Source organism: Furipterus horrens, unplaced genomic scaffold (assembly GCF_987537825.1).
Source record: "Furipterus horrens unplaced genomic scaffold, mFurHor1.1.pri manual_scaffold_5, whole genome shotgun sequence".
NCBI classification, from domain to species: domain Eukaryota; kingdom Metazoa; phylum Chordata; class Mammalia; order Chiroptera; family Furipteridae; genus Furipterus; species Furipterus horrens.
The window spans coordinates 118,502,692-118,520,697 of record NW_028327175.1 but is presented as its reverse complement, the minus strand read 5'-3'; the positions used below and the strand labels follow the sequence as shown (position 1 = coordinate 118,520,697).

The 18,006-nt window shown below is 48.6% G+C and overlaps 1 protein-coding gene across 1 annotated transcript in view; it reads right to left on the bottom strand.

The window, feature by feature from the left end:
• Nucleotides 1-17,565, bottom strand: part of UNKL (unk like zinc finger) — a 49,430-nt gene extending 31,865 nt beyond the window's left edge. Inside the window, exons 1-5 of the mRNA XM_090277326.1 lie at nucleotides 17,456-17,565; nucleotides 16,207-16,416; nucleotides 4,745-4,921; nucleotides 4,194-4,327; nucleotides 248-383 (exon numbers count right to left, since the gene is read on the bottom strand). Of these exons, the coding sequence (XP_090133452.1) occupies nucleotides 248-383; nucleotides 4,194-4,327; nucleotides 4,745-4,921; nucleotides 16,207-16,416; nucleotides 17,456-17,532 (734 nt within the window). The 5' untranslated portion in view covers nucleotides 17,533-17,565. The remainder of the gene's footprint in view (nucleotides 1-247; nucleotides 384-4,193; nucleotides 4,328-4,744; nucleotides 4,922-16,206; nucleotides 16,417-17,455) is intronic.
• Nucleotides 17,566-18,006: the final 441 nt, after the last annotated feature.

Here is an 18,006-nt window from a genome sequence, read left to right as displayed (position 1 = left end):
ACTTGGTCACTAAAACTTAGAGACGACTAATTCAGGTTCTCTGTTCCTTTCTGAAATGACTCAGAGGAAGATCGATGACTGCGATAAACCAACTCTCCACCTGACACAGTGGCTCCCTTGGGCAAGGCAGGCAGCATCAGTTAAGTAGAAAGTGGCTCTTTGCTCAAAGAAATAGCTGGACAAAGAGATCAGGGCCTGAAGGACAGTGGCGGTAAAGGCCCAGGTGCCCACGGCCCCAGGGGCTCACCTGTACTGGAACCTCCTGGGGTTCCGTCGTCTGTCCCTGCTGTTATGATAGTGGGGACACGCATAGCCCTGGCGACAGAGGCGTGGAGGCTTCGGACACTGCTCGGTCTTGTAGCTGCCCAGCACAAAGTTGGTGTCTGAAAAACAGGGTCGACATGGAAACCAATACGTGCGTGCTCATACAGCCAAAAGAAGAAATGACCCAAGTGTTCCCCCACAGATGAGTGAATAAACAACGTGGTCCGTCCACACCCAGGAATAGCATTCGGCCATAAAGAGGAACCGAAGCCCTGACATGCACTACAATGTGGATAAACTTCAAAAACATGATGCTCAGGAAGAGAGGCTACAGACAAAAGACCACATATTGTGTGATTCCATTTGCATGAAATGTGGAGAGCAGGCAAATCCACAGACGGAAAGTAGACAAGGGGTTGTCGGGGGCTCGTGGAGGGGAGTGTGCGGAATGACTGATGATGGGTATGGTGTCCTTGGGGAAGCTGGATAGAGTTTTAGAACTAAATAAAGTGGTGGTTGCACAACACTTGACTGTACTCAAAACCACTGAAATGCACACTTTAAAATGGTTCATTTTAGCCCTGGAGTAAACGATGGACTTTGGGTGATAATGTGTTGACACAGGTTTAAGACTGTACCAAGTGTCCCACTGCGGTGGGGGTGTTGGGCACATTGGGACACAGGGTGTATGGGGGCCCTCTGTACTCTCCACTTGTGTGAAACCTAACACTCCTCTAAAAAATTAAGTCTATTTTTAAACGATTTATTTCATGTGTCTGAATTTTATTTCAAAGCAAAAACACACAAACAAAAAGCCACCAGGGCCATTTAAAAACAGTAAACAATGACAAGATTCCCAAAATTCCTACCCCTTGGGCTGGTTAATAACTGACACCTTATTATATAGGCTGGGTTTTTTGCAATTACAGTTGACATTCAATATTATTAGTGTACAGCACAGTGGTTAGACATTTATACTATTTACAAAGTGATCCCCCCAATAAGTCTAGAAACCACTTGACATCATACATAGTTATTACAATATTATTGACTATATTGCCTATGTTGCACTTTATATCCATGTGACTATTCTGTAGCTACCAATTTGTATTTCTTAACAGGCTGTTGTTTATCACTCCATCTGCTCAGTGGGCTAAGCATCGGTGGGTGAGGGACTGACAGGAGGGAGGGAAGGGAGAGTCCTGCCCCACAGGGCGGGTGAGAGCAAGCAGCGCTATGCACACGGTAGTTACATGACCATTCTGTCCACCCATGCCAAATCCAACTTCAAACAGCTTCTCACATGACAAGTGCTGCTAGCCACATAGCAGGGCATAAAGAGGATAAAAGGGGTTTGGGCAACAAAAGAGTCAATTTTAAGAAAATAGAAACTTATTCACAAATATTGACCAAGTGCCTGAAACAATATGAGGTCCTGTGCTAAGTGACACGAAACACACAGAAATGAGCCACATGACAACCGTGAGACGCAGAGGCTCACAGACGCCCCTCAGTAGGTGAATGGATTAGTAAGCCATGATCCACCCACACAAGGGAATATTATTCAGAGATAAAAAGAAATGAGCTATCAAGCTACAAAAAGACATGGAGGAACCTTGAATTCATATTACTAAGTGAAAGAAGCCAGTCTGAAAAGGCTACATCCTGGATGATTCCAACTCTAGGACATTCCGGAAAAGGCAAAACTACAGAGACAAAACAATGGAGTAAAAAGATCTGTGGTCCCAAGGGCTGGGGGGAGACAGGAAGAAACAGGCTGAGCACAGATGATTTTTAGAGTATTGATACTACAATGGTAGATACACATCATTACACATTTGTGAAACCCAGACAATGCATAGCACCAGGCATTAACCCTAAAGTAAATTGTGGAGATTAATAATAATGTATTAATCTTGGTTCATCAACTGTAACGAATGTACGTCAATACAAGATGCTCAAAATGAGAGAAACTGTGAGGGGAGACAGAGAAACTCTCTGTACTATCCGTGCAAGTGCAATTTTTCTGTAAATCTAAAACTACCCTAAACAAAAAAAATCTACTGATTAACAATCTAGACCACAACCTCTGGATGAAAAATGCAAATATGGAAGCGCAATCTGGAATGGCTCTTCTGAAAAAGAAGGTGGATTTCAGCCCCATCGGTGTTATCTAGAGCTCTAGGGAAACAGAGCGCGTGAGCTAGAGACACCCCTGACCCAAATCCAGGTGCAGGCAGGGAGGTTACCCTGTAGGACCCTGAGAAGCCAAAGGCTCCTGCCTGCCCCTCAACACCACCCCCCACCACTTTCCTTCCTCAAGCTCAGCCCCCAGCGGTGTCACGGGGACTTACACCCACACCTGTGCTCAGAACCAAAGCACCTGCTTTATGGAAGTGGATATCAGGGATTTTCCAACCAGGGAGGCCTACCAACTGGAAAACAAGAAATGGGACATTTTCTAAGGCATTTTCTCAAGCGAAGCATTTATCCTTGGCGCTGGTAAGCAGGGACCTGTGGGCACACAGCTCTTCCTTTGTGGGGAAACTCTGCCCCGAGCAGTGACACCAAACATGGGGATGAACACAACAGCACAAGCGGGTCCCCCTAAACTTGGAATAGGGTCCCTTGGCCTCCCTCCACACCCCAGATGAGGCCAAAGGCCACAGCCCTCAGTTCTGCGCTAGCTGGGGGACCAGTCCTGAGTCCCAGGTGCTGGCCAGGCAGGTGCCACACATGGTACCAGGGCCAGAGCAGGGGAGGCAGCAGGCAGAAGGAAAACTGGGAAAGTCTGGTGCAATAAATAACCTTAATTTATCCTTGGAATCGCAGCCCAGACATTCTATGAGTAAAGGAAAGGTATTTGTAAGAGAATTCATTGCTCAGACAACTACAGGTTTTTCTTTGTTGTTGTTGTTCTTGTTTTAATTGTTTTTAAATTGATTTTGAGGAGCGAGAGAAAAAATCAACTTGTTCCACTTCTTTATGCACTCATTGGTTGATTCTTGTATGTACCCTGACCAGGGACCAAAGCCACAACCTTGGCATATCATAATGATGCTCTAACTAACTGAGCTACCCAGCCAGGGCCAAATAACTAGTTTTAAAGTATTGTTTATACATGTGACAGTCAGTAAAGGAAATTTGAGGAGACACATCATTACTTAGAGGGATTTTCTTAAAACTTCACTGCTCTTTGGAAAAATCCGGAACAGGCAAATACATAGAGACAGAATGCAGACTAGTGGGAGCCAGGGGCCAGGGGAGGGACTACTTAATGGGAAATGGGTTTCTGTCTGGGGTGATGGAAACGTTCTGGAATTAGATAGTGGTGGTTGTTGCACAACTTTGGGAATGGGCTAAATGTCACTGAATTGTTCACTTTAAAATGGTTTAAATGGCAAATTTATGTTATATGTATTTACCACAATAAAATTTTTTTTAAAACCAACAACAAAACACTTCACTGCCCATTGCTATCATCTGTGGAGACTGCCAGGGATAGGACCCTGCAGCCCCAAGGGACAAGGCCATGAATTCATGTTTCAGACAAACCCCCAGGGACCGAAGGCTGCTGATCTGAAGGCCACACGGAGGCCCATAGGACAGGAGTAGGGAGCGATGTGAACACCAGCTGGTTCTGGGAGGGGATGTCTGGAAAGGAGCTGTGCTAGCTGTGCCATCTTTTCTCCTCAGAGAAGCTGTGGTATGAAGGTTCAGAGAAGTCGGGGGACCAGATGCCTGTGTCCATATGCCACTCAGTCCCCACACTGCTGGGACTAGGACCAAGAGTAAAGTACTCAACTCCATGAGCCTGACTTTCCCCATCTGATTTATAAATGAGGGCAGTGAGGTCCATCATGGGGGTCACTATACAAATAGCGACGAGGGCTCCTCCTGCCCACCCTAAGTGGCAGCCATGGGGTTACCTTGCCACCGAGGATCCTCGCCCAGGATCTTCTCAATCATGGCCTGGCTGGCCAAGACCCCAGGCTGCAGATCAGGGATGCCATCCCCACCGCTGAGCTGGCCATTTTGCAAGGCTTCCTGGGCCTGCAGCTCCCTACGACCAAACAACACATCGATTACAGCTCTGGGGTGTGTCCAAAGCCCTTCCTGAAGGTGAGAAAATCACTTGGTTCTGCCATTTTAAGGAGCCCCCCACTTGTCCCTGGACAGGCTGGCTGCTTGGAGGGTACAGGACAGGCATCCTGAGTCCCTCAGACAAATTCCGGTCCTGGGACGACAGTCTTGACCCAAATCCCAATAACTTCAGAGCTGTGTTGTGTTTAGTAAGGATTCGCTCATCTCCTCCCTCACCCTTAGTGAGCTTCCAAGGCAAAGAAGTCAGAAGGAAGGAAACTATTGTATTAGAATAAAATCAAAGCCCAGAAAAAGAGCTGTTTAAGACCAGTGATGCCTGAAACACTGGGGGGGTGAGCTGGTTTCACACCTGCCCAGCACAGGACGCCTCACTCACCTGATGTCGCACACAGGTGGCCGCAGGTCCAGGGGGCCATGCGCAAAGGCACAGTGCAGCCCGTTCTTCACGCAGTGGCCCCGGGCATCGGTCTCATGGATGCATGTGCCTGTCTTGTAGTAGCGTAGGTGGTACTTGCGCTCTGTGTCTCCAGTTGTCCGATGCAGGTATGGACACCTGGGAAGCAGAGGGGTGACATGCGCCATCTGGGCCTTATCTCCTGGGGACAACCCTCAGTGCCGACCCACTCCACGTCTCATTGGCACCTGGCCAGCAGCTGGCTCTATTTTCTTTCACCCAAATACTTGCTCTAACTGAACGATTAACATCACTGGACAGAGCACTTGTCCCTGACTTGGGACCCTCCCCCAAGGCACTGGACCCTCACAAATCCATCAATTACACATGGTGGAAAAACACAACACTGAAGTTCTCTGAAAATCATCCTTTATAATTTTTAAAATAAAATGTAGGAAAATAAAGTTCACCTCCAGGACACAGCCATGTCATTCATGTTTCCTGACAAGCATATCAGATAAAAGGTTGGTGGCCTCTCCCACCCCCAAATCCAGGTACTTTCAGGGACCCCACCAAGAAGGGAGGGGAGAAGCTTGGGAAGAAACACGGGAGCCTGGCCATGGCTGGAGGGGGATGCTGGTGGGAGACAGGCCAGGAGAGAAGCGGATGGGGAAGAGGGACAAAATGGGCCATGTCACTCAAGAATCACATGCAGTTCGCCAAGCAGAGACAAGAGCTTATGTTGCGGGGAGGCAGCAGCTGCAGAGGTGGTTTAGAAGGTTTCGGTACATGTGCAACAAGAGACACAGCAAGAAGGAAAGGCATACACAAGGATCAGATGCAGCAATGTCCTCTTGAGTGACCTGAGGGTCAAGGCAGGGGCCAGTCGCTGCAAGTCCCCAAATCAAAGGACAAGGCCCTTCACCTCCAGTGATGGCCAGGAGTACCCTGTGAGGCTTGGGAAAGGCCCGCTCCCAGCTTGCTCGTCGGCAGGCCAAGGACCTGGACCCAGCCGCCAGGAGGGCCTGTGGCTACGGCTCCCCATGCAGAGTACAGATGGGTGGCACTTTGCCACACAACAGGACCCAAAAGTAAAATCCAAAATAGTTTAGTGATCACCCAATCTGACCCCCTATCTTATAAGATGAGGAAACGAAGGCTCAGAGTCAGCTCACCCTGATCTAACTGAGCCCCTGGAGTGGGCAGGCAACGAGGGGAGACAGAAGGTACAAGGGGCCAGGTAAGTCCCCAGGTCACTGGAGCCAACCAAGCAAAAGTCTGATTAGAATCCCACTGTGAGCCCTGCGAAGCACCAGAAAAACTGGATGAAGGCTCTCCAGAGATATTTGTGCACTATCAGCTGATGAACAGATAAGCAAAACGTGGTCCACCCAGACAATGAAATATTATTCAGCCATAAAACGAATGAAGCAATGACAGGCTACATCGTGGAAGAAACCTCGGAAACATCATGCTAAGTGAGAAATGCCAGACACGAAGGGCAAATATTACATATCCCTCTTATGTGAGGTCCCTGGAACATCAAATTCATAGAGATGGGAAGCAGAGGCTACCAGGGCCTGGGGCAGGGGAGAATGGGTAATGACTCTTATTTTTTTAAATTTCTGTCTTTACTGTTGTTCTATTACAGTTGTCCCAATTTTTCCCCATGACTCTTTAATGGGGTCAGAATTTCTGTTTTCAGTGATGAAAAGAATTTAGAAATAGTGATGATGGCTCGTACAACATTGTGAATGTAATTAATGCTGCTGAATTGTGCACTTAAAAAGGTTAAAATGGCAAATTTCGATATATTTTTTATCAAAATTTTAGACAAAGCCTAATAGAGAGAGACAGAAAAGAGAGAGAGATCTTTTATACATTTGCATTGAAATATAATATACCTGCAGAAAAGTGCACAGGTCATACCTGGGCAACATGTGGCGTCCTCACAACTGACACACCTCAGTAAGCACACCCAGATCCAAGAAACATTTTGGGGAGATGTAAGTGAAATGATAAAATATTAGGATATTTACTATATTAAGCACTGGTACACCTTTGTCTAAAATCCCTACTATAAAGTTATATTTTACTTTATATATTTACGTATGTGTTATTATTTCAGGTTCCTTCAAGCTCTTCTCTGCATCTTCACAGAGCACTAATATGTAACTCAGTTTCTGGCTCCCAGGGAGTTGATAATGTCATGGAGACCCCTCTGCCCTACCAGGGAACCTGATCTAGAACACAGGACCTCTTCTCCCCTTTTTCACATATATATACAGATTAGTAGCACTAATAAATAAAGAGACCAGAGTTCACAGAACAGGATAGAGAAATAAACAAAGAATTTACAAGACAGAAAATGCAGATGGATCACAACCACTGAGAGGCACTTATCTTTCTTGTGATGAGAGGACACATAGAAAAACCCCCAGCTCAGGGCAATGGAGAAGCAGACACTGTTGCCAACAGGAAGGCAGAGTGTAGTGACCTCTTCAGAGGGGAATCTGGTGATATGTAACAAGACAGCAGATGCCCCAGGGACATCTGGCAAAAAGAGAAAAAGATGTTCACACAACGTGATCACTGTGGGACTGAGTGTCCCCATCAAAGGCTGGAAACAACTCAAGTCCTGGAATAAACAACAAGGGAGCTCAGTGCAGCTCTCAGGAACAGGGGGATTAGTATGGACAACGAGGGGAGGGGCGCCAGGAAAAAACATTAAGAAACGGGTGTTTATATCAGAAGATGGGGAACAAGAATACATATATATCTGCTTATATCAAAAATTATGGAAGGAGGAGCAACTGGCTAATGGGGACAGAATTTCACTGTGAAGATGGGAAAGTTCTGGAGATGGGTGGTGATGAGGGCTGCACAACAGTGTGAATGAACTTAATACCACTACATTGCAAACTTTAAAAAGCTAAGATGGCCCTGGCTGGTGTGGCTCAGTGGATTGAGTGCCAGACTGAGAACCAAGGGGTCTCAGATATTTTAGTGGCATTGAGGAAATGAAAGTAACATTTCCTGATTTGAAAATAACTCCTAGCAGGATAATCAAATCAGTCATTGCATTTCTTAAGAAATTCCTTTGGGCCCTGGCTGGTGTCGCTCAATGGATGGGATGTTGATCTGCAAACCAAAAGATCGCTGGTCACATGCCTGGGTTGTGGGCCAGGTCCCCAGTAGGGGGCGCATGAGAGGCAACCACACATTGATGTTTTTCTCCTCTTTCTTCCTCCCTTCCCTCTCTCTCTAAAAATAAATAAATAAAATCTTTAAACAACAACAACAACAACAGAAAAACACAAGGCAAAGAGTGGGAGACCTCATACATGCAGAGCCAGTAAAGGGCTCATTTGCAGAATATAAATAAGGAAAAATGCAAACAGCACAACAGAGCAACATTTAAGAGACCTGAGCTAGAACTTCACAAAGAGAAAATCCAAATGGCCAATAGATATTAGGAATGGTACTCAGGATCACTGTAAACAGGAAAATGCATATTAAAAGAAAAAAAAAAAAAGCTAAGATGGTAAATTTTATATTATACATGTTTTACCATAATAAAAAATAAAGTAAAACAATTTACGCTAATAGGAAAGCCATCATTTTACAAAAACAGTTCCAATCTTTAGAACTACTTTTATGTGTCTACTACAAGTTAAGCATAAGAATTCCACAGTTTGGGGAGAGGGGGACCCACACAGCAGAGCTGAAGCAGCCATGAGGTCTCTCTAGAGAACCCACTCTGCACAGCTGCCACGGGCAGGCGCAGCAGAGGGCTCCCAGTTTCCCTAATGTTAAACTTAACTTTCATTTGCTCCCCTCAGGGTAGCTCTGAGCATCTTTTTGTTTCCTCTGCAGTACCATTGTCATGGCAACTAGAGCCAGGCCAAGGCCTCTAGTCCCCCAGCACTGAGCACCAAACAGGCACTCTTGTTTCACTTGGAACATGTCACCTCCTTCACAAGTTAAAACATGAACTGACCTTAAAAAGCTGAATGTTTAATAAAAATAAAATGGCTCCCTTCACCTTAAAAACATCTAAGAAGCAAATAGAAAACCTCAGAGAAAACCCAGTGACAAGGCCAAGCCCCTCTCTGAGGCAGGAAAGAGGCTATAGAGACCCCAAGAGTCAGCCTGACACCACATTCAGATTCCTCCTTGCAGCAGGAATGCACTAACCCATCCCTGGGGGCCATGGTGCTGCTAACTGGCAGGGCCACTGCCAGACCTGCAGCACTTGCCAAATTCAGGGTGACATCCATGGCTCTGAACGTTCCCTACAACAATTAGTGACCCAAACAGTGTAATTAAAACAGGGCTCCATGATGGCATGATGCAAGAGCACATGCTGGACACCAGACACAGCTCCACATGATGATGCGGAACCACTGAAGCAGGTGGGAAGGACAGGGAGGAATATGCCAGGGGCACAACATTGCCCCCATCCCTAAGTCTCCCGGAGAGCCTGAAATTGTCCCTTTTCCTTCCCGGAGAGTCTGAAATTGTCCCTTTTCCTTCCCGGAGAGCCTGAAATTGTCCCTTTTCCTTCAGTAACTCTCACCTGAAACAAAAATGGATCCACCAAACTCAGACCCACTGTACACCAAGATCAGTCCATGTGTGAGACTAAGGTGGCCACCAAACTCAAATTCACTGCACATTAATATCCGCATGTGAACCGGACTAGGGCTTGTCCGCACCTCCCACACTGGAAAATGTGTCAGAATCACCTGGAGGGCGAGTTCCCAGGTGATGCTGATGCTGCTGGTCTAAGGGCCAGTCCAGGAGACCCACTGGGCTGAAGACACTCAGGATGACCCGCTCCCAGTCCTTGGAGCTCAGGCACAGGTGGGAGAGCAGAACACAACACAGAAATGACTGAGGTGCAAAATGGAACAGAATCAAGCAACATGATAGGGGCTCAGAAAATGAGCAATAGCAGAAAGACCTGTGTGCTACAGACAGCTTGGCGGGGGCGGGGGTTAAGAGGTCAAGGGGTCCGGGGTGAGGGCACGGTGAAAAGGTGGAGCCTGTGGAAAGAAGCTACTGTGTCATTTCATTGCCCTTCCCCTCAGACACTGGGAGTGGAGGTTTACCGGGTAACCCCCATGTTAATCATGTCCCTCTTTTCAGCCCTGCACCTGGCAGCCTCTGGCTTTCGAGTGCTGCCCTGGGAGCATGAGCTCCAGCAACAAGTGCACCTCCTTCCTCGGCACCCACTGAGCTATCATCCTCTCCCAAGGACAGAAACTGTCTCTCCACTGACCTCCTAGAGGCACTTCATCTCCCCATGATAGGCATTTCTTCCTGGTCACCATCTCTGTCCCGGCCCTTCACCCAAAGCAGGAGGAACTGAAGTGCTGCAATCGCACAGTGCTTTTAACATTTTTCTATGGGTTTCTTGCAGATCCAACTTAACACCTGATTGTAATTCTCTTAAACTGGCTAATTTGTAACCAAGAAGTGTACGTTTTCTTCTAGTTGTATATAGCCCCCTGGCGATTGAATATTATGCTCTAATGTTCTATACCTGCCCTTGGCTTTCACCTTACCCCAAAAGCACAAGCAGAGCGTACTCATAAAATGTCTAAACAACAAGTTTATGACCAAGTGAACAAACTTCCACCTAAGCCTCAGGTCCTAAAACACTCAACTTAAAAAAATTAAACATTGCCTCAGCCATAAAAAAGAAGAAAATTTTGCCCTTTGCAACAGTATGGATGGACCTAGAGAACATTATGCTAAGTGAAATAAGCCAGTCAGAGAAAGACAAATACCGTATGATTTCATTCATATATGGAATCTAATGAACAAACTGAACAAGCAAAACAGAGACAACCTTAGATGGAGAGCAGGATGACAGCTAAGGCAGGAAGGGTAGAGGGTGGAAGGATTGAACAACAAGGAAAAGAGCTCATGGGCATGGACAACAGTGTGGTGATTGCAGTGGGGGAGGAGGGTATAAGAAAACTAAATGGTAATGAAAAAAATTAAACATTGCAAAAGCACCTTTTGACAGAAAGGTCAGACTAAACACAAGTATAATACAGCAGGCACACCAAACCTCAGACACAGAAAGTTTTCACTAAGTCAACCAGCTCCCACAAGCGCACCCTGATTCACAAGGGGGAGTCTATTGAATCACATCACTGGCCCACCTGAGGGCCTGTGTCCCCAGAAACCTGGAGTGCAGTGAGGAGGGAGGAACCTGTGGGGAGAAATGGCAGGAAGCCCTACAAAGAATGAGGCAGGTCTCTGGAGTCACCCAGGAAAGTGACACCACATAATGAACAGGCCCGTTTCCTTCTTTTTTTTAATCCTCATCTGAGGATGTTTACTGATTTTTTAGAGAGAAAGGAAGGGAGAGAGAGAGAGAGAGAGAGAGAGAGAGAATAGGGAGAAGGGAGAAAGAAGGGGAAGGGTCTAGTAAATGACCCGTGGACATGAACAACAGGGTAGGGACTGACTTGTGGGAGGGGGGGGAGGGGGGGCACGGTGTGAGGGAAAGATGGGACAAATGTAATAGAACAACAATTAAAAAATGGGAAAAAAAAGTTAGTGAAGAAGGAAAGAAGGAAAGAAAGAAAAGAAAGAAAGAAAGAAAGGAAGAAAGGAAGAAAGAAAGGAAGAAAGAAAGAAAGAAAGAAAGAAAGAAAAAGAAAGAGAAAGAAAGAAAGAGAAAGAAAGAAAGAAAGAAAGAAGAAGAAAGGAAGGAAGGAAGGAAGGAAGGAAGGAAGGAAGGAAGGAAGGAAGGAAGGAAGGAAGGAAGGAAGGAAGAAAGAAAGTGAGAGAAACACCTATCAGTTTCGTCCCATAGGCATTGGCCAGGGATTAAACCTGCAACCTGGGTTTATGACCTGAGGGGAGGACGCAGGGCGGGGGTGGAGGGATCGAACCCGCAACCTTTTGGTGTACCTGTAGACACTCCAACCAACTGAGCCACCTGGCCTGAGCCGGGCCCATTTCTTTCTTTTTTTAAGATTTTATTAATTTATTTTTAGAGATAGGGGAAAGGAGGGAGAAAGAGAGGAAGAAAAACATTGATGAGAGAGAGAAACATGGATGGGTTGCCTCTCCTATGAGCCCAGACTGTGGGGTAAGGGGGTGCCCAGAACCCACAATCCAGATATGTGCCCTGACCAGGAATCAAAATGGCGACCTTTCTCTTTATGGAAAGATGCCCAACCAACTGAGCCACCACACCAGTCAAGGCCTGTTTGTTATTAAGACAAGAAAATTTGCCCTGGCCGATGTGGTTCAGTTGGTTGGAGGATCGTCCTGTACCAGTTTTGGGTTTGATTCTGGGACAGGGCACATATCTAGGTTGCAGGTTCCACTTCTGGTTCAGGCACATATGGGTGGCAATCAATCAGTTTCTCTCATACATCAATGTTTCTCCCTCCCTCACTCTGAAAGCAGCGAAAAAATAGCCTTGATAAGGAATTTTTTTAAATTAATTAATTATTTATTTTATTTTTAGAGAGAGAGGAAAGGAGAAAGAGAGGGAGAGAAACATCATTATGTATTCGCCTCTCACTTGCGCCCCCCAACTGGGGACCCGATGTGCAACCTAGTAATGTGCCCTGACTGGGACTTGAACCAGCGACACTTGGCTTGCAGACCGACAAGGAATTTTTTTTTTTTTAATTAAAATTTAAAAAAAAGAAAATTTGTAACTGTTGGGGTCAGGGACAGTCTGTCTAGGACAGGAGGAAGGTTAACAGAGGAAAGAGAACATTTACTTAGTACACATATAGTTGAGGACTGCCTGAACTGTTTTCCAATTAAAAAAAAAAAAAAAGTAAAGAAGTTCCTCTGGATGGGCCTCTCAGACCCCTGGGAGGGCTTTTCTTTTTCTTTTTATTTTTTTTTTTGAAGATTTTCTCCATTTATTTTTTGAGAGAGGGGGAAGGAAGAGAGAGAGAGACGGAGAGAAACATCAATGTATGGTTTGCCTCTCGCGTGCCCCTAACAAGGAACTTGGCCCGCAACCCAAGTATGTGCCCTGACTGGGAATCCAACCTGCGACCCTTTAGTTCACAGGCCGGCACTGAATCCACTGAGTCACACCAGCCAGGGCTTTTTCTTCTTCTTCTTTTTAAATGTCAGAACTGACGTCTGACCAGAACTGAGAGCTGCCCTAGCAGAAGGTGCCAACCACACCTGGGTTCCAGGTGCGAGGGCCAGGACCAGCCCTGACGACTCAGTCCGCGCAGGAAACAGGACGATAGCGGGGCCTAGGGCTGTCCACACTCGATGCCTCTCTCAAGGCAGCTTTCAGGATGTGGCTGGACCTCAAGAAACCTGCAGACAAAAGTCGCTTTTCTGTAAGCCCCAGCCTAATAAATAACCGAGATGGATCCGCCCAGGTGGGAACGCTGACGCTGTGGAGCTGGGACCAACCTTAGGCTCGGAAGCGATTTTATGCACGGCCAACTCTTTGTCGGCAGACTGGGGAGAGTGAGTACTCGCAATGAGCGGCGGACCCAGGCGGTCCGGCGCCTCTGGAAGACCAGTTCCCACGGAGGAGGGGCGCGGGGCGGCGCACGTGACACGGGCGGCCAATTGCGGCCCGCGCCGGGTAAGGGGCGTGTCCCCCAGAACAAAGGGCAGTGGGAAAGGGGGGACTGCAGGACTCCCACGCAGAGGGGACCCTCCCCACCAAAGGTGTGTCCGTCTGCCGAGGAAAGGGGGTGGCAGCGGGCGCGTGACAGCGGGGTAGGAGTCTGTGATGGAGGGGTAAGGAGGGTAAGAGGGTGACTGCCCGCCAAGGAAAAGGGGTGACAATAGGGTGGGGGGATGACAGCGGGAGGCCACCCAGAGGTGACAGGGAGTATGCTCACGGAGGAGAGTGTGTGACAGCGGAGGAGACTGATCGCCTGGCAATGAAGGGTGGTGACAGCAGGGGAAGGGGTCATCGCAGAAGGGATGAGAGTAAGAAGGGGTAACAGCAGGGGATGCCCATGTAGAGGGGGAGATGACAGGGGGGGATCCCCAGAGATGACAGCGGGAGTGGGGGGGTGACATCAAGGGAGGGCACCACTGGGAGGTGGGGTGATGGTGGGAGGCGTTGGAAGACAGTGGGTCTGTGACAGCAGGGGAAGGGCCACTGGAGGAGGGTGATGGTAGGTGTGTCAACCCTCCTGCAGTCCCCATCCCTTCCTGCCCCAGGGCTCAGCTCCATGGTGCCTCCAGCTAGTGCCAAGAAGAACATTTAATGCTTCTGTCACATGTCTGAAGGGTTGGCTTAAGGGTCTTTGTTCTTTGATACATTTTCATGTTTTAAAATAATAGATTGGCAATACAAATGCTCAGAATAGAAACTTCGAGAACCAATGAACTAAAATAAAAGACCCTGTCCTTGCTCTGAATGGTAGTACCTATTTACAAATTTCATGGCAACCCTTTGTGAACCAGAATATGTAATTCAACAGGACAAACTTAAAGGTGTTCCATTGGTGGGTGATAAGAAAGTCCCTCTACTAGGGAATGTGCAGATACTAAAGACAGATCCCCTGGGGAGACAACTGGCTGTCAAACTCATCCTAAAGGGCTGAGCAAGTCATCACATATGCTCAATATAAGTTACAAACAAAATCTTTAATAAGTCATATGTGACTTTCTTACTGTATACAGATACACAGAATGCATCCAAAACAGAAAATGTCAGGCAAGCATCTTGGTCCCACTCATCCTGTTTCTCAATGATAACCTACATTCTATTTAGACTAATCTTTTTTATTTTAATAATATTTAATATTTTTATAATAAATTACATATCACTTAGTTACTGTTTGAACCCAGCTTAAAATGACCAGCTTCAGGGAGATGTTCAACTGCAGCACTCTTCATCCTATAAGGATTGAACTCCACCCCCATGCCCAGCAGTGGAGCTGAATCAACACCAGAACATGCTTTTTTTCAAGCATTAAAAGCATCACCAGTGAATACTGCCAGTTAATCCCCCATACTGGACTCTGGGATGGGGTCAGACACACCAGGTGATGGGATCCACCCGAGGTCAAGCAGCACTGCAACTCAGGACCCAAGGTCCAGAGAGGTGATTGACATGACCAAGGGAAATGGGGGACCTGACACCAGGCCTCAGCTAGACAGAAACATGTCTCTTCTGAAGACCCATTTGCAGAAAACTTTTGGTTCAAGAAGCATTTAAAAAGGCACTTTTCAAACTTCACAGAAGGATAACAATCTTAACCTTGGTGGAGCTGGCTACATTATTTCAACAGGCTTCAAGCGCCTTCACAACAACACTGTAACTAGCTGGTGTTCAACTAGACACATTTCAGTAACAGTATAAAGTTTATAAAACCACTGCAGATTAAAAATTGACTCCCTGGCATAAGCATTTTGGAAAATGAAAAACAGATGCACACCAGTCTCCGTGTGTGGCGGGGTAAAAACAGTCTTCAAAAGAGAGCATACCTGAAGATCCATCTCCTTTCAGAGGATCCGGGGACAGAGCTTGAAGACCTCCCCCAAATCAGATCTCCTTCCAGATAGAAGTGTTCAAAGCTGCTATTTTTAGAGGGTCCTAGAGCACAGTGATGCCACCCCACTTCCTGGCAGGAATGGATGTCTCCATACTCCCATCAAACAGCCCACAGGAAAAAAGCAAAACCTCCCATTACCTACCAATCTCTGTCTATGAATATACAAGTTGACTACTTTTTTATGTTTTCCCATTCTACATACAGGGTAAGGTTTACAGTTGTTTGTATGGCAAGTAATACAATAATTAATAATACAAGAATAAACTCTGTTTCCCATACTTAAAACTATAAACCTACCTTAGCCCCACCCTGTATTTCAAAATAAAGAAAGACTGTTCATAACACCATTAGAAAACTTGTAGGAAAAAAAACAAAATCTTGATTTCTGAAACTTTAAAAATGCTGCAAAATGACAGCCTGCTAATAAAATTGCGTTTTTTTAATTAAACATGTAAACAGCAAAAAGTAACATTACAGATATATTTGTATAGTGTTGAGTATGTTTTAACAAGCTATCTTGCTACAAAAACAATGGAAAACTATTGTACAAAAATGCTTCCAAACCTAAAAGCTGTACCTCACTTGGGCTGGTTCTAATGCTAGAAATTTGGAGAACTGTGTGGTAATCAACAGTGGGAAGTGAAACAAATTCGGTTTGAACCGTGCAAGGTTTATTCCTGAGACACACACAGTCCTTCCCACACTGGCCTACAGATAGGGAAATGCCCCGCCCACCACCACAAGTCCAGGTCACGGGGATAACTTCAAAGTTAAGATAGGATCCCCTGTACGGGTGTCCCAGGTGTTTAAAAGAACCAGGGGTCTGCCCTCCCCGGCAAGGCCAGGTCGAGGGGCAGAGCAGCAGGACCTGCCTCCCTGGAGGCTGACATCCCCTCCCAACACACACACACTCACTCGTCGCCGTCGGGGCACACGCCACTCGCCTCGTCGTACTTGGAGCAGTACACGTCTGGGCTGTAGTTAAAGGTGCCGTCGCGCCTGCGGAGCGGTCTGCGCCGACGCTGATTTAGGAAATGCCAATGGAAACAGGTAAATGGCCTGTGCTGGGTGCACTTGTGCTGCACAAACAGGGAGCACTGCTCTGTCCTAAACTCCTTTAGATACCTAAAAAGACAAACAGCGTTGCGGGTCGCTTCCGCCATCACCGCCGCCGGCGAGCAGCCTGGAGACTCGTGGGCGGGATGACCTGACCCCACGCGCCCAAAGGAATGCGACCACAGGCGCGACCCCCATTCCGAGTCCAGATGGCTCCAGACCGCCGCCACCATCACCCCATCCTGAGTCGGGGTGCATATCCCAGACCTCAGGCGCGATCCCTCACACCCCATGCACAGCCCCCCATTGGGACCACAGACACGACACTGCGACCCCAGGCGCGCCCCGGCCCCCAAGCCCAGGTGCCATCCCCAACCCCAGGCTCAGCCGCCCAACCCAGACTCTAGGCGAGACTCCTCACTCGGAGTCCAAATGGCCGCAACCCGTCCCCAGCCCCGACTCCAGATGATTCCAGAGGGCTGCCCGTCCCCTCCGAGCCCGGGAGCGTTTCCCAGACCTCAGGTGCTACACCCCAGACTCCATGCGTAACCCCCCATCCCGACCACAGACGCGACTCCCAACTTAAAGCGCGACACCGAGCCCCCAAGTGCGCCTGATCCCAAAGCCCAGGTAACGTCTCCGACCCCAGCCGGAGGCTCTAGAAGTCCAGATGACTGCCCTCCACAGAGCCCAGGCGCGGCCCCACATCCCTGATGCCGGGCGCATTCTCCGCGCCCCCGCTCACGACCCCAGGCTCAGTTCCCCGACCTCCAAACAGAGGTGCATGTACCCTGGACCCCCCGCACGTTCCCCAGCTCCCAAGCCCAGGTGCCAACCCAAGACCTGGGAGCCGACTCCCGACCTCAGGCAGTGGCAGCCCGGGTCGGATAGTGGACCACCCGCCCGGAGCCCAGGCGCCATGCCGGCGGAGGCCGGCTGCGGCGGAGGCCGGGGATGGCGCGCGGGGCGTGGGACGGGGGGCGGCACCGGGCCCCAGGCCGCACCCAGCCGCGGCACCCAGGCCCAGGGGCGTGGGGGCGCGGATCGGGGGCGCATAGGGCCACCCCCGCCCCGCTCCCATCCCCGCCGCGGCAGCTGGGACACTGACCTGTAATGGGTCGGCTTCTCTGTCTGCGGGGGGGACCCGCTCAGCGCCGCCGCGGCCGCTTTCGAAACAGACGGCATTTTCAGTCAAAACAATGCAGCGCGCATGCGCTGCGCAGGCCTACCCCCGCCCCTCTGCATCTCCCCCGCGTTAGGAGCCCACCTTCTCCCTAGCCCAGCGGGCCACGCCCACCCGTGCTACCCAGGCCACGGCCCCAATTGGCGCCTCCGGGGAAGAGCAGTCCAGCCAGCACCCAGCGGCCAGCTAACTTCCCGCGGCGATCCTTGCGGACCCCAGCCCCAGCCCCGCCAGGGAAACACCCCGGACGCTTGACCGATGCCACTCCCACATCCCTCGGGCAAAGCGTCGCCTCTACCCGCCCCCCCGGGCGCCCGTCGTCCAAGTGCACACCCATCCTGCACTCTTAACAGCCCTCCTGCCTTCTGCTGCCTGGAGCACCCTCCTTGCCCTGCGCAACTCCGAGCTGGGCTCCAAGAGATGGATCCAACAGGTCCCCGGTGTTTAGACAGCCTGCACAGGCTACTCAGTCACAC